Source organism: Coenobita brevimanus, chromosome 78 (assembly GCF_032717465.1).
Source record: "Coenobita brevimanus isolate Jiangsu-jjx chromosome 78, ASM3271746v2, whole genome shotgun sequence".
In the NCBI taxonomy this organism is placed as follows: domain Eukaryota; kingdom Metazoa; phylum Arthropoda; class Malacostraca; order Decapoda; family Coenobitidae; genus Coenobita; species Coenobita brevimanus.
The window spans coordinates 47,576,807-47,600,717 of NC_137031.1; the positions used below are offsets into that span (position 1 = coordinate 47,576,807).

The following is a 23,911-nucleotide window of genomic DNA, read 5'->3' on the forward strand; positions in this document are numbered from 1 at the left end:
GCTGGTTCGACTTTCTCGCAGATAATCGCCAAAAATTAGGAAAATACTCAGTTCACAGATAGTATGTTAAAGGTCATTTGTTTAACCCTACTCATTCTCAGGTACAAACGCTTCGATTGCTGTCTGTAATCCCCAGTTTATGCATCGCTGGCTCACCTATTGATGTATTCAGGGCACTTAGAGAACAGGCAGCAACCGAAGCAGTTCCAAACTTCTGGTACTGCACGAGTAACGTGGAATTATTGAAAGACATTTGGTTGGCAACGCGGGATATTGATGTTGTTCGATCTGTTGGTAATGCGCGTGATTAATGTGCATGCGATACTGGCAGTACACGTGATGGTGACAGCACACGTGATGCTGATTGTATAAGTACTGTCAGTGTTGCGATGATGTCAGCGTTGCCTCTAATGTCACTATGCTGCACGTTTCCTCACTCTTCTCTACTTCTCCTCTGTTCTCTCTGTTATCACAAGTGCTGTGACTCTGTGTTGTTGCCGGGATTGCTGTGAAAGGGAGTGAGTGAGAGTGAGAGGTGAAGGCGAGGACGAGGGTGAGGGTGAGGTTGAGGGTGAGAGCGAGGGTGTATGTAACAGTGTAAAGGTATGAGAGGGTGAAGGTGAAAGAATGAGGGGAGCGAGGCTGGGGGAATAAAAGGAGTGGGGGTGATGGCGAGGGCAAAGATGAGGGTAAGGAGAAGGGTGGGGGTTTGAAGGCGAGAGGAAGAGGGTGTGGGTCGGTCAGGTGAACAGTTGCAGCAACAGCATCAGGGGGCTGGCCAGCACAGAGGACAGCAGCAGTAGTGGTGTCGGGGCTGAGGGGACACCGCTCCCGTGGTGCATGGCAGCAGGTGGGTCTCCTGTGGGTAAGGGGAGGAAAGACCAAAATATTAAAAAAAATAAATAAATAAATAACATTGTAAGTGTAGCTTATATCAATTGATCTTGGCCTGTGAATACAACATTCCTATTACCTGGATTTCTCTTCACCCTTCACCGTCTTTTCAAAGTCCTTCCTTCCTCAGCTTTCTTGTATTAACTCCTATTTCACAGTATGAGACAGGACAACACTTGCTACCAAATCAGTCTCCCTAAAAGATACTGTTAGACCATGCTCATAAAGTGCTGAGGGCTGATCTTAGAATCTTTTAGCACTTAGCCCTCTCTTCACGCACTCGGCTACACTTCTCATAAGTGTAAGTTTTATTAACTGTTCCAAACTGTATACATTTATCTTTGTTTTAAAATTGCCATCTTTCCTTTTTGAATGCTGAAATGTAACAAGAGACTAACTAAGACATAACACTAATCACGAAGAGCTGTTTCAGAAAGCATGGGGAGCCACAGTAATGTCTTATTCCGTCATCGAACTTCGGGTAATAAGCCTCAAAGGAGGAAAATCTCCTCCAAGTTAAGGTGGACGTACTACAACTGTATTGAAAGGGATATGGGGAGGTGGCGGGCAAGTGGTTAAGGAATGAACTGCAATTCATGTTATCGTAACACTGATCCCAACTGAAGCACGGGGTATTTGACGGATCTTAGCTCATTTAAAACTGCGTCATCTCTCTTTCACACTACTCACAGACATGTCATAAAACACCCGCGTTCATCTCTTCAGCCAGAGGACGTAATATTCATTTTATTCATTCTTGCATCATATTAGGAAGAATCTACTAACAGTGACAGGGACCATGAGATATTCTAACCATTCCAGTTACAATATTCTCTCCCAGCTCAAACAAATAAATAGGTAGTTACAAATGAATACATAAACAAATGCGTCAGGAAAGAGCAAGAAAATAAAATATGGCCCAGAGCTCAAGGAATTAACACAGTCACAACAGTCCTGAATTGTATAGCCCCAGCATCAAGCAGTATAAGCGGTCGGCCATCTATTGTGTGTATAGACAACTGGCCCTCAGGACATGGGATGCGTGATCCATACCCACATTCGGATGCAACAAGGAAAATAGAATGTTCCCCTTCATCAGAGACTCCTTTCAGCACTCTGTACACACACACACACACACACACACACACACACACACACACACACACACACACACACACACACACACACACACACACACACACACACACACACACAAATCTCTGATCATGCACTTCTCCTCACAATATTCATCCTTCCAGCTCGATATCTTGTCAGTTCCCTAGCCTCACCGACTTCCATACCTCTCTTCCTCACACACTTATCCACCATATCCCTCCACTTTCTCCTTGGCCTACCTCGCTTCCTCCCTCCTTCAAATTCGCTTAGATATACCTTTTTCACCACTCTATTGTCATCCATTCTCTCCACATGACCATATCATCTCAGTACACTCTCTTCGATTCTGGTGTCCACAGACTTCCTCACTCCACATCTTTCACGATTCACATTATTTCGTTTCCTCTCCACTCTCCGTACTCTACATACGTTCCTCAGCAGTCCCATCTCCACTGCTCTCACTCTTAACTTTTCATTCTCATGCCACACCATAGTCTCAAATCCATATGCTAAAGTATGCACCAACACTCCTTCATGTAAGCCTCATGCAGCTGCAACACTCAAGCCTCCGTTTCTCATCAAGGCCCTCACTGCACCAGCAACCTTCCCTCCATGTGTCACTCCACTTTCCAATTCTCTTGCACACCCTCCTCCCCTTTCCATCACTGTACCCGGGTACTTGAACTCTCTCACCAATTCCAGTCTCTCTCCATTCACTGTAACATTGCACTGGGAGTCACGTTCTCTCTCAGTAACCATCACCTTACTCTGACTACATTTACTTTCAAAGTACGACGCTCACAGACCTCAGCAAAACTCTGCATAGTCTATCAAGTTCTTGTCCGGTGCTTGGAAGTAGCATTGCATCATCAACATAAAACAAATTTGAGACATTCCATCCATCACCATTCACTACCAATGCCATCCTCCTCTCCTTCACTCGTGCTCCCACTCCTCTCACCACCCAATCCACATATATAATGAGCAACCACGGAGACACACAACCTTGCCGCACGCCCACACCGACCGCGAACCACTCACTCAGATGCCCATCAACCCCCACACATGTTTCACCTACCATTACAAAAACTCTCGACGGCACCAAGCAGCTCACCACCCACACGGCACATGCGCAAAGCCCTCCGCAACCCCTCTCTCTCCACCTCGTCGTATGCTTCCTTCAGATCCATGAATGCCACAAAAACCTTATTGTCCTTCTCACAAGCCCTCTACACCATCTGTCCCACCGCAAATACCCGATCCACACATCCTCTGCCACTTCCAAAACCACCCTGTTGGTCACGCGCTAGGACTTGCGACATCTTTCTCACCCTCCCCACAACAATTCTTCCATATACCTTCTCTACCACACTCAACAAACTCATGCCACGATAATTCTTGCACTCGCTCCGCTCACCTTTATTTTTGTACAGTGGTACAATCACAACCTTTTTCCACTCTGCTAGCACAGTGTCACTCAACCATGCCTTCTTGCATATCTCCACCAAGCACTTCATTCCGCTGCCTCCAGTACACTTAATCGTCTCTGCATACACCTCATCAATCCCAGCTGCTTTCCCATTTTTCAGCCGCTTCACAGCGTCCTTCATCTGTGCGAGTGTCACGTTTCCTGGCATTACATTCCTTCTCTGCACACTCCCAAAACCAATCATGCTTACAGCCGCTCTGCCCTCTCTATTCTCATTCATCAAGCTTTCAAAATATTCTTTTCATCTGGTCCTTACTTCATCCCCATAGGTTAAAGTGTTTTTATTCTGATTATGATTCACGTGGTGGCATCGGTATAGCCCAGTAGCGCCACAGTTCCCTCTTTATCCCCCAAAAGGAAGATGCTGGTTTGCAAGAAGAGGGCAACTTCAGTTTGCAGACCACCGGCTTCACGTTTCAAATGAGTCTGCGGCCACAAGAATAAGAACAAACATTATCAGTAATTGATACAGATCACAATAACAGTTCAGGCTCAGCTAAACCATTACAAACTGCGCTCAATGATGCAGACGGTGAGGAAGTTTGTGAACACTTGTGCACAGTTGGGATGGACTCGTTCCGAAAAAAGGGAAAATGTCGGAAGTTCTGAGAAGGAAACCAGAGAGGAAGGGACTGAGAGGGAAAGAGGAAAATGCAGTGGCTGATAACTAAGGAGCGAAGGCAAGAGGGAAAAGGAGACGAAAGAGGAGACACGGGAAGAAGAATTAGTGAGAACGGATGGAAGCCAGGGAGGGAGAGAAAGTTTAATGAAGAAAAAGGATATTAAGTGGGAAAGCTAAGAGAAAACGAAGAGTCGCTGAAAAAAATCCATTAAAGTTTTCCAGCACCAAGCGGGAGCAAAGCCACTATTGTTACAGTCATCATCATCATCCATCATCATTATCATCATCATCATCGTCATCATTATCATCATCGTCACCGTTATTATTATTATTATTATTATTATTATTATTATTATTATTATTATTATTACTATTATTATTATCCATCCTGTGAAGCAGGATGTTATAAGTCTGGGCAACTGCCCCTATACTGTTGCAAGAAATTCAGCCTGTCTGTTTGTCAGTCTGTCTGTCTGTGTTTCTGTGCCATAATTCCTGCGTGCTTTTTGATGGATGAACTTTCCAGATGAAGTTAGTCTGGTTGCTCCTAACTTCTTACACCATTTGTAGTTCTCCAACCATGAGTTCTAGGGGGCATCAGCCCCTTTACCAAATTAAAAATAATCAGAAATAGTAAAAGCAGGGCAGATATGGCTTTGATATTTTAGTACATGATGCACAATGGACTCTCACCCACAGTGCGATATTTGGGGAGGTCATCCTCACCAATAATTCTTAGGGGTCGGGCCGCCACTCAAAAATAAAACCGATCAGAAATAGGGGAAAGTTACTACAATAATTTCACAGAAAATTCTCTGGTCAGTTTCTCTGGTTCCTCTGTAATGACTTCCACTATATACAACTTCCCACCTTATTTTTAGGGGGGACAGACAGCCGCTCTCCAAAGCTTATTATAATACAAAATAGGGAAAGAAAGGCAGATATCCCTTTGTTATCACAGTACATTTTGTAGCATGGGTTCCCATCCGCCAACTTCTCCTATTACTACTACTGCTACTACTACTACTACTGCTACTACTACTACTACTGCTACTACTACTACTACTACTACTACTACAACTACTACTATTACTACTCCAGTACTACTACTACTACCATTACTACCATTCTACTACTACCACTACTATTACACTACTACTACTGCTCGCTGAGTGCATCCTGGGCTATCACCACTTCTCAGCAAATATATTTTTTTACACGACTGGTATCCCATCATGCCTAAGCGGTCACGGACGTCTTTTATGGCAAGGTTTAGTTTATAATTCTTTCAAATCGGACTGCAAATAGGAGGATTTGGTATGCAGTTTCCATGTTTTCTATGAATGCACAAGAAGAAACTGAACATATGGTTTCTTATTATAATTATTTATTATTATTATTATTATTATTATTATCATTATTACTGAGCAGCCGTGGCTCAGTTAGATCGCTCCACTCTAGCCGAAGGGTTGAAAGTTCGAGTCCACCCAAGGGTCATTGGTAGACATCAGGAAGGACATGCAGTCATATGGTGCTACACGCTCCAAACCAAAGACCACTACCCAGGGGCAACGCCTTAGCCCTTGTCGAAAAAAAGGGAACATGGAGTAAAATTCCCTCCCCCCAAAAAATATATATATATATATATATATATATATATATATATATATATATATATATATATATATATATATATATATATATATATATATATATATATGCATAGGGCCTACATGCAGAGAGAGAGAGTTAATTTTTTATATCTCTAGATGATTTCGTTAACATGGAGACACGATTTTGTAGAAACGGAACTCGAAATATTAGAAGCAATCCCCACAGATCTCTTAACAACCTGGCTTCCCTCCTTGACCTGAAAATAGCCGTACGAAAAATAAAACAGAAACTTCTCTTCACAACGTGATTATCTCCCTTTTCTAAAGAAGAAAATAGTCTGAAGAAAAAGACGAAAAACACATCACTGGAGTGAATGGTTAAATGAAAACCGAGTCCCAGGATTCAATGAACATGTCAATCTTCAGGTTCAGTGGAGCAACAGATGAAGGGACGCTGGATGAATTTTGAACGCTAGTGAGGCGCTGGAAACCGAGCATCAAATATAAATATTACTGGAAACCCTGCGGACTGAGGAAGGGATTTGCTCGCGTGGAGAAACTGGGAAAGAGAAAGACGCTATATACAGAGGACAGAAAAGAGAATTCTGGAAACAAATGACTCAACTCACCTTTTATGACATGTACGTGAACCGTGTGGGGTCGACCCGCTGAGGGCCAACAGGAGTAGTTGCCGGAGTCGTGATAGACTGCTGGTGAGAGGCTGAGAGTGGAGGTGGTCATGTTGGTGACCTCAGTGACCACCTGCACACGACCTGATTCGCGCTCCACCAGACGGTCGTTGTGGTACCATAGCACTAGGCCTGAGAGAGAGAGAAAATCTTAGAATAGGCTGCTTGCAAGCTTTGGACTACAAGTTGAAAATATCGACATTAATCGTTTTCGTAGTATTAACACAATTCGCGTTTAGAATAGAAAAATATCGCGTAAAAAAGGCTTAGTCAAAATCGCAGGTACTTGCTGAACAATGCTATGCTTCAATTTTGCAGCTAATAAGGAAAGTGTAATATCAAAGACCGTCCATCTTTTCATAATGCTTGAGTAATTGCCTATTATTTTCCTTATTTACGGCTAAATCGAAGCATAAAATTGTTCAGTAAGTACTGGAGATTATGTCAAAGCTGCTTTCACAAGACAGGTACCTATTTCTAGCAAGAGTTATACTGATACAACGAATAATATCAGTGCTGATATTTTTTAATTCCCAGTAGCCCACGACCCGCAAGTTGTCAATTAACACCTTAAGTCAGATGACGGGATCATTATTTTATGTATGCTACCACCAGACGATTTTAATTATCGTAGGGGGGACTTTTCGAAAAGGAGGAGTTAGACATAGCATTCGTTTTCACCCTCATTACGAGAGGTCTGTCTAAGACTGAATAAAACTGTATGATAGCAGCGGGAATACAACAGAAAATTAAGTCGACGAAAGTGAAGGGGACGCACAATATGAACCACCTAAGGAATACAACACGGTGACTACAGGAGGGACTCTGCTCAATAATGAATTTTTGTGAAGTACCAATCATATCCCCTGATACGACACCTAAAAACTGAACCTACGTCCTGGTGGCCAGGTATACGGCAGGGTCTCTTTATCCCAGTCTAGTCGCCCCTGAAATAGGTACATGAATTTGTAAAGAGACGGTTGTGTGTGGCAGTGTGGGGCGATGTTTGCTTTCCTTGTCAATCATGCAGGGTACAACCACAATGAAACCAGGTAACAGAGATAAAGTGTATCATAATGAAAGATGTAACAGAGGCAAAAGTTATGAGTGAAGAAAGGAGGTAAAGGAGAGACAATATTCTGAAACAGTGGTGAGAATATGTCGACTGAGTACTACGAAATCAAAATGGATAATATAATGACTCCATAAATAAAAAAAAAGGAGCATGATATTGACAAGCCCTGTAAAATGGCATGAAATAAAAGTAACATGATATTTGCTAACTACTGGATGAAGGGTGAGAGGTAACGAGGAATCAGAATACAAAACAGTGAAGAAACAAGAAAAAGTATTGCAGTGAGATTGTAAACCCTCCCATCACACACACGCATACCGTACATGCATGCATACATACATACATACATACACATACACAAACATTTCCACCTACATATACTGTATACATAATTACATACACATATACACATATATATACAAACACAACTATATTCATAACATTTCCATTTAAAGCAAAGAGTGAGATAGGTAGGTAGGTACTGTAGGAAGGTAGGTAGGTAGGCAGGTAGAGAGAGAGAGAGAGAGAGGAAGAGGGGAGAAGGAGGTAGTGTGAAGGAAATTAAGAGAAACAAAAGTCAAGTGGTGGATGGTGAAAGGCAGAGTGCGAAGGTAACATCAATGGAGAGGGACGTAAAACAATATATATATATATATTAAGTAAAAGAGAGAGGAAAAACGGAAAGGCAGGGATAAGGCAAGGAGACGGGAAAAAAGGAAGTAGAAAGGGAGAGACAGACTGATAAACAGATAATGAGGTAGATTGATACGTTCATACCTGAATACACAGATACAAAGCTAAATTCACGGTTTGTGCGTGTGCGTGTGTGTGTGTGTGTGTGTGTGTGTGTGTGTGTGTGTGTGTGTGTGTGTGTGTGTGTGTGTGTGTGTGTGTGTGTGTGTGTGTGAGAGAGAGAGAGAGAGAGAGAGAGAGAGAGAGAGAGGATCATATTAAATGTAAAAGGATGTGAAACAGAACAAAAGAAATGGAACAAGAAACTTACCTTCAGTGAAAAGGAAGCCATTGGAAAGAGAAAGTAAATTAGTAAATGATAAAGAGAAAAAGGGAGTGAGCGAATGAAAGATAATAAAGAAGTAATCACAAGAGAGGGACAGGAACTGGAAAGATAAATTGGCGAAAAGAATTGTTAAGGAAAAATGGAAATGAGAGAGACAGACAGATAGACAGAGAGAGACAGAGAGAGACAGAAAGAGGCAGTCCCATGAAAGCAAAGAGCAAACTAAAAAGGAGGAATATTTAAAAGTGGGAGATGGAGGGAGGGACACCTGGAAGAAAGGAAGAGAAAGGGAGAAAAGAGAAACAGGGAGGGAAGGAATATGAAGGACTGTTGCAATCACATGAAGGGGAAGGGAAATAAAAGGCAGAATATGTAAAAGAAGAAAATGGAGAGGGGGAGAGTCGAAGGAAAAGATGGAGAGAGAGAGAGAGAGAGAGAGAGAGACGCACCTGACCTCTCATGCCGTCATGCTTTGCTATTCTATTTTAAGACTCCTGTAATTAGACAGTATGTATTGAATCATAATCCTTTGATGTATATTTTAACAAATGCCCGCTGACCGAACGAGGATGTTATGTTTTGAGCGACGCGGTTTTAATCCAATTAAGACCAAACTTGGGGAAGGGGTGAGAGTAAGCTAGAAATGAAGTTACTAAATTTTGAGAACGCTTAGTCAAAGTTCATGGTATTCTGCAAGACCCCAGTTCGGCTCGCGTGTGTGACTGTTAGCAAAATAACTTAAACAATTTTAGTTAAAACTGTTGGAAGGATTATGGGCCAGCCAAGGATTTTTTTTTTTTTTTTTAGAACAGTAGGTCAAAATTCATGGTCACAAGTTAATTTAATTAGTTTTGATATGTTCAGACCCAACTTTGTGGAAGAGCTGTGGTTAGAACGGAATAAATGGAAACAATTTTGTGAACAACGAGTCAAAGGTCAAGGTCACAGATAATGGTCAAAGGCCAAGGTCACAGGACAAGGTACTCTCAAACAGTGTTGATCTGTTTTCAGTCAAACTTGAGGGAGGGTTAAGAATCGGGCAATAACAAAGGCATTTTGTTTCAAGAATAGTCAGGGCAAAATCAAACTTCATCCCATGTGTTGCTTTATTATGTTTTAAAGCAAATTTTCAAAGATCTGGGTCATATGGCTAGATGAACATTGGCAGTTTTAACCCATGTCGACTGAAGTTTAATTATTTCAGTTAAACCAAGAATATAGAGTAGCAATTTTGAAAACAATTTAGTCATATGTCAAGGTTACAGGGACAAGTCAAAGTGTTAAAGTCACTGGCCAAAGCCAGTTCAGATACTTTCGATCTTATTTGAACCAAGGTTACTAGAAGAGTTATGCAAGAATGAAGAAATAAGATTTGGAGAGCGATTTGTGGAATGTCAAGTTCACAAGCAAAAATCAAATATTCGGCCCTCAGACAGTCGGTTTGCGCGGGTCTTGAACTCTCTGATGGCGTCTTGATTTATTCTTGCTTTTGCCAGACGGTGTGGCAGATTAGGGGTGAACTTTGGAAACGGATGGGTTGATATAACATTTATAATCCCTTGCAGTGCTAGACGGCATTCCAGAACTAGATAACATTGTCCTCAGGTAGGGAAAGAATGAACTAATCATCACAGTCAAGGGGGTTTGACTATAAGGGCAAACAATTGGACATGCCTGAATTTTCTGTTGATAATTTCTGAAGCCTGTGATGATAAAGGAACACGCCTGTCTCTTTATCCTTACCGAATATGCTTTGCGATGAGATCTAGGCTAACCACATCTAACAGTCAGAGGTGTTCCATAACTGAGCGGCAAAAATTAGAAGTTTATCTTACACCTTCTCGAACCAGGTTTTGATAATGACACACAAGACTATAAATAATGAGACCGACCATAATTAAAAGAACCAAGAGTCTAAGTAGTATATGTGTGTATGTAACCTGGTGTTTCTTTGATGTGTGTGTGTGTGTGTGTGTGTGTGTGTGTGTGTGTGTGTGTGTGTGTGTGTGTGGAGAAAGAGGGAGAGAGAGGGCAGTCAGGCAGACAAACAGGGAAAGAAATCGAGGAGAGAGAGCAATTGACCCCACATAACCCCCATGTCTCCTTGACGACACACACACACACACACACACACACACACACACACACACACACACACACACACACACACACACACACACACACACACACACACACACACACACACACACACACACACACACACACACACACACAGGAAAAAAGATATGAGGAGAAATAGTGCGATTGAGAAACAGTCAAAGAGCAGCAGGAGAGCATGGAGGCAAAGGCATGAAGAAACAGAGAGAAGTATTGAAGAGGGAAGGGAGAGGCAGACACACTGAAGCAAGGAATTGGAATGTCAGGCCTGCAGGATGGGTTGTAGATGGCCTGGAAAAGAAAAAGGAAAGGAAAAGCACTGAAAAAAATAGTACGAGAGAGAGAGAGAGAGAACAAGAACACGTATTAAGATGCACCACTAACTTGACATGACCAAACGTCCCCTGCTTATGTAGGGTGATTGCACATCCAGGATTCAGAGGAAGAATAAGAAAGTACTTGGGAGAAAGGGAGACAACAGGGAGTGAAATAGAAAAGACAGAGACAAGAGAGAGAAAGAAAGGGATGAGAGAGGGGGAACCAAGAGGGGGAGAAACAGACAGGACGGAAATAGAGGGGTAAAGAAAGAGTGAGGGAAGGGAAACCCAGATAGTGAGGAACGGAGCGACAGGGAGGAAACCATGAGGAGAGAAAGAAGAAGAGAGAGCAAGGAAGACATGCGGAGAGAAACAGAAAATACAGAAACAGAAAAGAGCGAGAAGGAACAGACTGAAAGGAAGGAGGACAAAGGGGAGAGATACAGAGAGAGACAGGCAGAGGAGAGATACAGGGGTACAGAGGAGAGATAGAGAGAGGCAAGACAGAGGAGAGAGCAAGCGAGGAATAAGAGAGAGGGAGACAAGCGAGAAAGGAATAGAAAGGACAATAACAGTGGACAGAATAAGAAAGGAGTGAGAGAAAGGAAGACAAGTTGGAGGGAAACAGAAACACACGAAACAGAGGAGAGGTAAAGAAAATACCGTAATGCATGACTAACCTGGTATGACCAAAGGCTCTCTGATAACACAGCGTAGGGTGACTGTGCTGCCCGCCTGCACATACACACTCTCCTTTCCCAGTATCCGAGCACGGGCCTCTGATGGGACAGAAAGAGATGGTTTAAGTGGGAAGAGAAGTAGGGACCATCATCACCAACATCATTTTTTAAATTGTTTTTCACCCAAGGTGCTGGTGTTCTGAGTCACACAGTTGATGGTTTATGTTCTTTAATTTCTGGCTTCCTCTGTTTAGTTTCTGTTCACTCAAAGTGACCTGGCTGGTGTTGTGCTTCACAGTGACTGAGAATTTGAAATGGAACTGACATGAAATCTGTTACATACTTATTGTTCGAGCGAGCGAAGAGAGCGAGAACACCAAATTTAGTCACAGTTTGGACCCCCAACATATGTACCCGAGCGAAAGATTCATCGCATCAACAATTAGAAATGGAGGAGGGGTCGGGAGGGCAACTCTATAGTACAGTAACGAACTTTTTTGGATATCTCAGCCAATTTTGAAGTTACAAGAAAGATAGACACCAATTTGGAAATCGCATAAAAATCCTCAGTTATTCATAGACAACCCGTTATTCCTAATAGTTTCTCCGTAAATCGAGGAAACGATTTTTTATAAGGCAGATTAACATAACAGCCGGCTGTGCAAGAAGTAACGGTCTAAGGTTGCGTGAGTAGCGCAGCAGTATTTTCCGACGATTGCTGAGAGCAACCAGGTTTTGCCTTTTCAAAACAAATAATACCTTCTGTTTGGCTTTTTTTTGGAAATTTTTGGCTGAATCTGAGTCAGACTAATGCAATACCTGATAGACGAAAGAAACTCCGAAATTCTGATTTACGAATCGGAGCGCACCGAGAGATTTGGTGAAAGTAATTATTGTGAGTGAGCTAAAGCTAAGTCATTATTAACCTGCTAAGTCCCAAGCCCTAGACCTGAAATTAATACAAGAGGAGTATTGGTTTTAGGAAGTGTGATGGAATGTTTTTGGTGTAATCTAATAAGTTCTTTTTAGTATTTTCAGGTCAGGAAATCACAGGAAGGTGATGAGCCACATGAGACGATATTCAACACTGCCTGACTTGCTCGCCTGCTCGCTCGAACACGTTCCACAATTTCAGTTTGGACGCCTATTACATGTCCAACATATTCTACCCTTAAAGCCCTACAGTACGGTGTTGTCTGTTAGTTTAGTGCCGTCATCTCGAAATAATATCATTCAGCTTAGGAAGGCCTTGTTGAACTGGAAGGATTAGGTATAGCCATAGTTAACCCCTGCACTATAGGACGCCTAGTGCACGCTTAGTAAAATTACCTGGCCATAGCGAAAAAACAAACAAACAAACAAACAAAAACAATGTCTTCCGGGCTGCAGGGGTTAATTTGCATGTGATCAGAATGAGTTTAATTACTAAAAGCAGGTTGAACTACTCTTACATATTAGGTGCCTGTCTGCATGTGCTTGGGTCCTGAAAGTATTAGTCTGTAAGCAGAAACGTTCCCATATCAGTCATATGAACGAGGAAAAGTTATGCCTATATCACATCTTCAACTATTCCATAAATGGTCGTAAGATTATGGTGATCTGAATACATCTTCGCCATCTCAGTTTTAATCATCCGGTCTTTATGAACGAGGAAAGAATCATAACTGTAAGTCACATGTAACTCACTCAACTGTTCCATAAACGATCTTACGAATAATGGAATCTGCAGACAAACGTTTTAGTTCTCTCAGAATTAATCTTGCAATTCCTACGGACTAAAAAAAATGATGCCAAACCCCTACCCATGACGGTGAGATTGAACCAGACTGCGAGGGGCTGTCGAGTGTTCACCTGGCAACCATAGCTGCCGGCGTCCCGTGGCTGAGTGTACCTGAGGCAAGAACAACAAGGCATCGATTAACACCTACCGACAACACAAAGGTCCTGAAGGCAGAAAGTAAATGGTTTTCTAAGAGTCCTTTATAACACGACCCACAATCTTCAGTGTTATATTAAGGTGCCTATTTATACTGCTGAGGAGAGAGAGAGAGAGGGGGGGGGGGAAGGAGGGGAGACAGAGACCAGACAGACTGACAAAGACAGAGACAGAGAGACTAAGACAAATTCACCAGTCTCACCATCCCAGTGAATGAACCCTGATTCTTCCAGTTGCAAGCTGAATCTCCTAACCACTACACCACTGCCTCCCACCCTACCTGATGGTGAGCTGCCATGAGTCCTCCTGGCGGGACACACTGAGCCGCGAGTCGGACGAGAAGGTGACGTGGCCGGAGCTAAGCACGTGTAAGTCTCGTCCTCTGATCCACGACACCTGGGGAATAATATTAAGGCAGGTGAAAGTTAGGGCTATTTCCTCATAAGGTGTCGTAAGGGAGTAATGTGTCTTATTTTTCCCCCTTTCCCTGTATTCCTCTCTCTCTCTCTCTCTCTCTCTCTCTCTCTCTCTCTCTCTCTCTCTCTCTCTCTTCCTCCTTTCCATTTCCCATTTCCCTTTCCTTCTCCGCCTCTCTCTCTCTCTCTCTCTCTCTCTCTCTCTCTCTCTCTCTCTCTCTCTCTCTCTCTCTCTCTCTCTCTCTCTCTCACACACCACAGTACCTCTTTTCTCTCCCTTACACACACACATCTGACGAACCAAAGCTTTCCACGAGACACTGTTGCTTTGAGGGTCCATGAATATTGCATCGCTGCTTTTAAAAGTTCCTGTGATTCGCCCCAGCGTTCGTGGACAGGCAGCTGGATGCGAGAGGAAGAAAAAATGGTGTGCTAGGCTTGTACCTTACCGAAACTGTACTGATAAACTCTCCTAGGCTTAAACTCTAGACCCACTTGTATTTACGTTTGTCTTCGTTCATACTGTAAGGAACACTTCACAATCTATTTAATGTGAATATTAATTTGTCTGATTTCATTTTCACATCACAATCAAAGTAGAGCGACTTAAAATGGCTGGTTTCATTTTCACTTATTCCTTTAAGTTTTTGTATAAAATTGCTTGTATATACGTTTGTCTTTGTGGATACGGCTACCAAGCACTTCACACTCCTATCCAAGTAGGTGTTAAAATTACAAGATATGAAAACCAAAACTATCTACGGGTAAAGTTAAGTCCTGTGGAAACTTATTTATGCTGTAGATTGGTTAGGTGTCTTTATAAGTAAGGCCCCTAGTGGGACGACGCAAGAAAATATGTTATTGTACAGTGAACACTGAAATGTCATTCTTATGGATGGGTTCAGTGGAATTATTGGCTTTGGTAATGCTGGGTTATTGAGCGCCCCGGTCAAAACCCATTAACAGACATCAATCTTCCTGAGAGCTCCAGCTCATCAACAAACACAGCCATCGATCTCAAGCTGCAGACATCCATTGCAGCCTTTGAAATGAGGAAAGCCATATATTACTTTGTGCTGTCATCGGTGGCAGACCATACTATCGATCTATTTTTGTAGCTGAAATTTTGTATAAGTCTTACGTTGCCTAATATTCTGGAAAGTCTGGTGTGCTCCAGCGTTCGCATAGCTGGGTTTTGTATATTAATGGCCACTGTCTCGTTATTTATCTTCGCATCTGAAGTACAGTGGAAGAAAGCAATGTCGTTCCACTTTATAGTCGAACAATACATAATATTCTGAGAAGTTTTTTGTACTCCGAAGATTGCCTTGCTGAGCTTCCAGAACCACTGTTCATTGTTTCGCTACTTAACCACGCCAGGTCGATGACGCATATTTCATCTTATTCTCTTACCTCCAGATTATTTTATGTAAGTTTAGAAAGTCTTTTCGAACTGGACGGATTAAAAGTAGCCATCAACATCCGCTTCAAAACTAGAGGACCTTTCTAAGCTAAATCAATTCGTCTTCAGGTAACGAGAATAATTTCAAGTTGTTATTGTCGTTATTGTTACTGTTGTCTGAAACGCAGACCCATCGGACTGCAGGCTTAAGTTACTTTTCACACTTAGGTCATCCTTGTTTCAGGGGATAGGAAAGTAAAAAAAGGGACATTATAACCAGGCAGTGGAGCCGCTCGGTCATATCGGTACCACCACATGAAAGCATTCCTCTCCAGCACCGATTCAAGGGCTTAACATAATGAAGTGATTCAGTATTTATGTCCACACCTGATGTACACATCCCATCCAGAGCCAGTTTGGTGTTGTGTGGGCAAGGGAAATAAATTTGGTTTAATCCTGAACAGAGACCGGGACTTAGCGACACAGGCCTTGCTCACGACGAAGGATTAAGTGTCCTGCATTGTCCATAAAAAAATACCAATCTCGTTAAATTACTCGAACCAAATCAGACTCTAAATAATTGTGTGCTTCTAGACCGAGACCAACTGTAGCCTCAAATTTATAACTGTTTGAGTTTGTAAATGATTTTTCATTTCTATATTGTCCTTGAAAGCCACAAGACTAATTCTACAGCTTAGGAGAGCTTTTTCGTAGAGAAGGGATAAATCGACGGTACTGTATAATTAAGTTTTCTGGCAAAATTTCGGGTGAACACTTCCAAGCGTTAACCTCTCACACTGTCCGACTTTATTCTTGCAACCACTATGCATTTCACTCAGCTTAGGAGAATCGTATTGTAGTGAATGGGTTATTCATCAGTACCTGATCCCTGGCAAAATCTTGGACGATAATTTCCAAGCGCTACATATCTCTACACAGGCCGACCTCTTTGTGTCGGACTGTGAGTATGCCGAGGCGGAGGGGAAAAAAAAAAAATCAGGTGTCTCTCACCTAATCCTCGAAGCAGAATTTCAGTGACACTCGTCCAGGCACAGAAAGTTGGAGTAACGCAGGTGTCTTGAAGTTTTAATGATATGGAGGCTGGACACGCACAGCATAGTGTGTCTGTGCTACTGACCACCACAAGAGCAATGGGATTAGTGTGGGTAGTCTTGCAGGGAACATTATTGGAGTGATGGGATGATAGCTTGATGTTGAAAGGGTGGTATTGGTAATGATGATGATATTGATGGTGACGAGTATCATGTAGATGTTGATGATGGTGATACAGCTGATAAGAGTACTGATGGTGATGATGATGAAAAAAAAAGGTATGATGTTGATAATAGCACTTCTATCAGGCGAATACGACCACGGAGCTGATGGTGATAGTAATGATAATGATGATAACAGTGAGAGTGGGATCAACGGAACAGTGCTGCAAATTCATGACAGTATGGAGAGAGAGAGAGAGAGAGAGAAGACATCAAATTTACTCCTTCACCACGATGACGCCATGTTTTGTTACTCTTGCTATACACTGTCAAATTATTTACACCTGGTGAGATTTTCCGAAGCGACGATGTTAAATGGAGGTCGTTTCTTACCTTTTCACCGTCAGAAGTTATCCCAGGGTTAAACAAAATGGCCTGGATGGAACTAGAAACCTGTGCAAAAGACGAGATACTGAAACGACGACCTCTGGCTGAAGGGGCTAAATCTATGCTTGAAGATGTCGCAGTGAGCCGTATACCAAAAGGCTATGGAGATCTCGCGCCACTTCATCCTTAACGATTTATTCCTCACATTACACCTCAGAATCAACCTGAATACTATTGATGCGGGTAATATCGATATCAAAGCAGTATTAATAACATACAAGCGAATGTTAGGGCGAAATAAGCAAATTAAGTACCAGGTAGCCAAAGACGAGGTGCTACGAATCATCCCAAGTGTCTTAAAATATAGTGTAGGCTAATATATCATCCATAAATAAGAAAGAATAGAAGTCTCGAGACCAAGTAACACTCTCTTCTCAACCCACTTCCCTCTCTCACTGCTGCCCAATCTCCTTCACAGCCTGCCCCGACACTCAACAAATGACCTCAAGGAAGCACAGTTAAGATTTTGCACACCCTCGACCTCAGGGTAACGGGCTTGCATAGCAGAACTTAGTTAGAACTAACCATCAACCTGTCCAGATTTGGACGCAGTCTAAGTGATGGGGGATTTCTTAGTTTCAGTAAGTATTTACATGCAGAATGCTTTTGTTATATATACAGTACTACAAGGAGTACCCGGCATCACCGGGCCAAAAAGGCGAACGCTCTAATCCTATTCATTCCAGTTCAATCTTTCTTTCCACTTCCACAAGACCATGTACCTCATATGCTCATGAAGAGGGATTATAAGAGGTCGAGGGACTTTCTATTTCGGCTTTTGCAAACTAACGCACAGTATTTGTGCGCACTTGTTTCCTATTACCGGTGACCTCAAATGACCTCCGACCGGTGACCTCAAATGACCTCGGAGGTCAACCTCATATTGGTTATGTCCGAACTGGAGGTCAAATGAGTCTCTATGCCAAAAACTGGGCTGCAGGGGCACCCGGCTTCGCCCGCGACAAAAACGCAGACACTCCACCGGTGACCTCAAATGACCCAGATTTGAATATTGACCACACTAAAAACCATCCTTGGGTCACCCTGATTCAGAATATACTGCATGTGGGTCTGGGGGTCTCTGGCCCTTGGTTTGAGCGTGACTGAAGGACAAACAAACAACGCGGCTCATTTATATATATATATATATATATATATATATATATATATATATATATATATATATATATATATATATATATATATATATATATATATATATATATATATATATATATATATAAATAAATGTCAGGAGGACAAGCAGTCGTGATAAATCAATTTTATTATAGACACTTTTTTGCAAACTGCAGATGAGATTCAATACACAGTTAATTACTGATATATATTAGCAACCACACGATATCATCCGCCTGTGAGTATGACAGTGATGGTGTACACATTGATTATACTGATATGAGTGGAAGAGTGGGAAGTGTGTTGTGTGTGTGTGGCGGGGTGCTTAACCTTTTAGGCAAAATACGTCTAACTATAAACTCTTTACCAAGATAATAATATAACAGTTTAAACATTCTATACCTGTAATATATATTTCACCTTGAAATTATTTGGAGCGACTGGAAAGTGAAAAACTGACTAAGAGAATGTATGTGAGTGAGGCGAAAGTAAGAGGGGAGAGACAGACCGAGGATGAAATGGAATACCTAATTGAAGTGGCATGTTAATGAGAGTGGTGTGGGATGGAGGGAAGACCACCTGACAGCAGAGGACAGGAGGACGTGGAGATATGTTTGTAACTCCTGGCTGTAGTTTGATACATTGAATATATACAGTACATGATCATTCAGCATCGTTGGGCTTTCTACAGCGCAGAGTCGATATACAAAGAAAAAAATATGATGCGATGATTAATTATTCGCGGATAATACAGGCAATATTTGATGACATTTTATTTTTTGAGAAAGAATGATCTAACGGCCGTATTATTATAACTGCGATCGCAAAGGTGTGATGTTTGACAGTCACTGATTGGACACCTGCAGTTCTTACTGGTTGATGTTATCAGCCTGCGTCTCGCCTTACACGATTTAGTCAGCAAAGCTACAGAAAGGTCAGACGAGTTCTGTAATCATCACATGCGTCAGAAATTGTCGCCCAAAATTTGCGCTCATCCACACCTCCCAGTAATATGGTCCTTAATCCAGGTTACTGTAGTTCTTTCACCTTCACGTGACCAAGATTTTCGCCCTCTTATACCCTAATTTTCGTATCTCATGGGCAGCAAAAGAAGATAATGTGGCTCTTCATACTTTCCATAGCACTTCTTCGTGGTTAGCGTCATATTCTACCGTTAATCTCTTGTAGCAAATAATTATTCAGAATGGACAGATGACAGTTTTAGGCCAAGTTAGAGCAAAAAGGGTACGAGACTGATAAGGGACCTGAAACACCTGAGTCTCTTACCTGTCTATTGCCAAGATGAGTGACGATGCAGGTAAAGACTGTGGTTTGGCCGACCCGCGTAGACACATGGGTAAACTCAGGGGTCAGGATCTGGGGGCCCTCAGTGCTGTTGTTCTCGTTCTCTGCATCCTCACTCAAGCTGCCGTGATAACTCGAGAACCCCCCATTGTAAATTCCGAAGTCCACTGATCCGTCTGTGATATTACTTATGCTTTTCTTGATGATCATGAAAGAGTCTTCGCCGTTTTCGCTTCCCTCTGACCTCTCTCTGATGCTGCTTTTACTGTCACTCTCTTCAGATGTTTCACTGCTACTGTCTTTGCTATTTGTGTACTCAGGTCCACTGTTTTCTGATCTCATATGAAGAATCTGCCTTTGCTGATGGTGTTGTTGTATGTGTTGTGAGTGTGTTGTGCTGTAACCTTGATTTTGTTGCACGTGTAGAAGCTGTGCTGTAGTGTAACCTCGATCTTGTTCCATGTGGTAAGAATGTGTTGTGGTGTAGCCGTGATTCAATTTATGTTGTTCTTGTATGTGCTTACTGTGTGTTGTGCTAAAGCTTTGCGGTGGTGATGTTGGTGTGAAGATGTCTGTAGTTTTCCCTTCCCCCCGGCTGTGGTCTTGTCTTGGTCCATCTGCTGCTGAGGACACCTCGCCCGCTGCCTGGCTGCCACCCGCACCTGCAACACCACCAACATGTCACTCACAGAAAATATTTTGTGGTCGGCACAATACACCCAAAGACCTGGGTAAAGACACGACAAAATTATTCTGAAAGTAGTGCGTTGTATATGCTTTTTAGATTATATATATATATATATATATATATATATATATATATATATATATATATATATATATACAGGGTATATATCATCTCATCAGCCGCTTGAGTGTCCAGTGTAGGACCGGCCTATCCCTACCGAAGTCGGGACGATACAGCCAATGTATCTCTACCAAGTGGCTTCGGCTGTCTGGTAGAGACTGTATGTGGGGTGAGAAGTGCTTGTAAGTGTAACTGTTGTGTTGGAGTGGCTTTGGATGTGTGTGTAGTCTGTGAACCAAGTGTAATCGGCCCGTGCAAGCCGACTGGGTGCAAGCATACTTAACAGTATGCGACACTGGTTCAACCACAGCACCCCTTGTGTCCGCCAATGCAGTACGTGGCATGAAGAACGTTCCCAAAGTTTATTACCCTGGCGGGGAGAGAACCCTCGTTCTTCAGTGTACGAAAACGCACACTTTACGACTGTACCACAGAGGCTCCATATATTTTACCCACCAGAATCAAACTAGGACTAATACTAATTTAAATGATTCCGTCTTATATATTACGATTATTTTTGTTTTCCAAACATTTAAAATCTACTTAGGAATGGCCTCGCTTACTGAAGGAATTAATGAAAGTAATGTGTATCCCCGTAAAGTTTAAAATGTTTTCCTAGATTCTAATTATGCCGTCTGGTATGGCAAAAATAATGAGAAATAAAAATAATTTATCATCGGATTCAATGGGTAAGAAAGTGGGTAGTACACTAGAAGAGACGTAGTTATGCTAAATAATGAGTAAGATGCTGGATGTAAAACAGTATCATCATCCCTGAAGTATTAGTCATCAGGTGGCCTGGTTTCAAGGCCAAGCGGGGGAGCCAGATTACTTTTCCGATAGTCACCGCGGTCAGGTAAAGGGATGCAATGTTATATTCGGTCGACAACAAAAATCCTGTTGCCTCTCCTCATTCACTTTACCCATGGACTTTGACATTCATCTACATGAATCAGCAGCAATTATTACTGATGACTCAATTTCACCATAGATCATTGTTAGCATTGTCGGCTGCTTGGGATCCAGGAGTCTAATTTTCCAAGTCAAGGAAGGGAATAGTAGATGTGGCAGCACTTTTGTCGCCCATAGTATAATCCGTTGCTGTTATGGAAGCATTCTCCTCTTATATAAAAATGTCTGTTACAACGAACTTCATCCTGTAAATGGTAATTTCGATACAAAAACCAACAGATACTTCAGTTCCTACTCAGCAACGACCACTCCTCCAACGACTCACCGTTCACCCACATATAGTCTGTCAGTTCGTCATTCCACGTTAAACTTGCTCTGTCTCTCCTTCCGACCACCCGGTTTGCATAGTCCTCTTTCAAGTCTCTCATTCACTCTTCGCTTCAAAGGTCGTGCCATTGCAAGAACTCTTCCGTATATTACCCAGTAAAGACTTCTCCACACTACATACTTCACAGATCTGCTCATTCATCTGCCTGTTCCTCCAACCCACATTTTAGGAATCCACAAGGCAATTTGCGTTTACATTTTATCAGCACTCGTGATATAAATTCATGAAATTATATGCCAGCAGATGTACCCGAAGTTCCTTGGAAAAATTTATAAAAAAGGAGAAAAGAAATGAAAAAGAAATGTAACATTTTTAGTTGCAAATGTCTTATTGCTATTACTGGCACCACTGGCGATAACACCACGATTATTACCACTGTCATCCTTAATATGGTTACCACGAACTCTATGATCACCATATATATCATTACCAATCACCACTGCCAGTATCATAATTACCGCTACCATCATTTATCAGTATCAACACTGACACTGACATCATTACCACAGCCGCCACAAACATTCCTATCACCATCACCACTAACACTCCAGCTATCACCACACCACACCTACTATCATCATAACCATAGCGACACGAGGACCAACACCACTACCATGATAATCGCTACCATTGTAAACTACCTGGCACTACCATATTCAGAACCAGCACTATCAGTACCACAACCACCATTTCCACCTCCACAAACATCCCGATAATCACTAAATGTAAATGGCTTGCCCTCGCTTTCATCTGAGGCTGGAGGCTACAGAAGGACAGAAGGGTCATCATCATCATCATCATCATCATCATCCTAACTGCTTCCAACGCTACAGCCATCTCCTCGTCCCCCCCCCCCCCCATCAGCCATCTTCTCATCTCCCTTCAGTTCTCCATCCTTCTTTTCCTCTCCTTCCAACTCTCTATCCCTACCTTCCACTCCCTTCAACACTTCATCCCTCCTCTACTCTTCCTTCAGTCCTCCCTCCTCTTCCTTCAACCCTCCATCTTTCCCCTCTTCTCCCTCCAACCTCCGTCCTCTCCTTCCAACCCTTCATCCCTACTCTTATCTCCATCTAACCCTCCAACCATTCGTCTTCTCCTTCCAACCCTCCGTCCCTGCCATTCTCTCCCTCCAATCCTTCAACCTTCCCTCCTCTTCCTTCAACCTTCGATATTTCCCTCGTCTCCTTCCAACCATCCCTCCTCGCCCTCCAGTCTTTCCACTCTTCTCCCTCCAACCATCCTTTCCCGCCCTTCAGTCATCAGTCCCTACCCTGGTCGCCCTCCAACCCTCCAAACACTGCCCCTCCCCTTCCAGCCGTCCAATCCTCCACCTCTGCCCTCCTCTCCCTCCAGCCCTCCATTTCTACCTTCTTCTCCCTCCAACTCATTATCTCTCTCTTCCTCTCACTCCAAGCATCTCTCCTCTTCAAAAATTCCCTCCTCTCCCTCCTATTCTCCATCTGTTCACACCAACGTTGCATCCTCCTCTCCCTCTTCCTTCAACCCTTCAACCATACCACCTTTTCAGATCTTTCATCCTCTCCCTCCAACTATCCTTCCTCTTACTCCAGTCCTTCATCTTTTCCCATCTCCCCCCTGCAACCCTACATGAATTCCCTCCTCTCACTGCGGTTATCCCCTCCCCTTCTCTCTCTCACCATTCTTGCAGCTACTTTCCCCTCTTCCTTCCTTTTTCTTCCTCCTCCCCTTTAACCCACCCTCCCAGCCTTGTATAACTTACCATTCGTGGTAGATGACACACACACACACACACACACACACACACACACACACACACACACACACACACACACACACACACACACACACACACACACACACAGCTACGTACTTACCTAAAAGTATATGGAGGCTATTAATTTAAATGTGTGTGTGTGTGTGTGTGTGTGTGTGTGTGTGTGTAGGAAGATAGTGACGGGAGTGCAGAAACAGTACATCTTGAAGCGCCTCTAGATCTTTATTAAGAATCTCTCAGACATTGTCGTAATACTGAAGGTTAGCCATGATTAGAGCACTAAGCTACTCAGAGTGATTGATACAATGCTTATTCTAGATACTAATGATCAGGTTGTACAAGGATGAAGCAAACATGGGCTGCAGGGACAGTAAAAAAAAAAAAAAAAAAAAAAAAAAAAAAAAAAAAACATCCTCTCGTCCCCTGCTTGTACTTCTCACTGTCGTCTGCTAACTAACTTTCGGTCACTGAAAGAAAGCTACGTACTGTATATTTGCGTGTCCATAGCTGATTCTTTTGTGCGATTCGTCGGGAAGGAAAGTGACGGAGATGCCCT

General features: G+C 42.6%; 1 protein-coding gene across 1 annotated transcript; it reads right to left on the reverse strand.

Moving 5' to 3' along the window:
• Nucleotides 1–740: 740 nt before the first annotated feature.
• On the reverse strand, nucleotides 741–19,950 carry LOC145408834 (uncharacterized). Its single transcript, XM_080279476.1, has 6 exons — nucleotides 19,471–19,950; nucleotides 13,848–13,963; nucleotides 13,434–13,522; nucleotides 11,632–11,730; nucleotides 6,364–6,555; nucleotides 741–859 (listed from the first exon to the last, which is right to left on the reverse strand). Exons 1-6 carry the CDS (start codon nucleotides 19,948–19,950, stop codon nucleotides 741–743), a joined length of 1,095 nt encoding a protein of 364 aa, XP_080135602.1.
• Nucleotides 19,951–23,911: the final 3,961 nt, after the last annotated feature.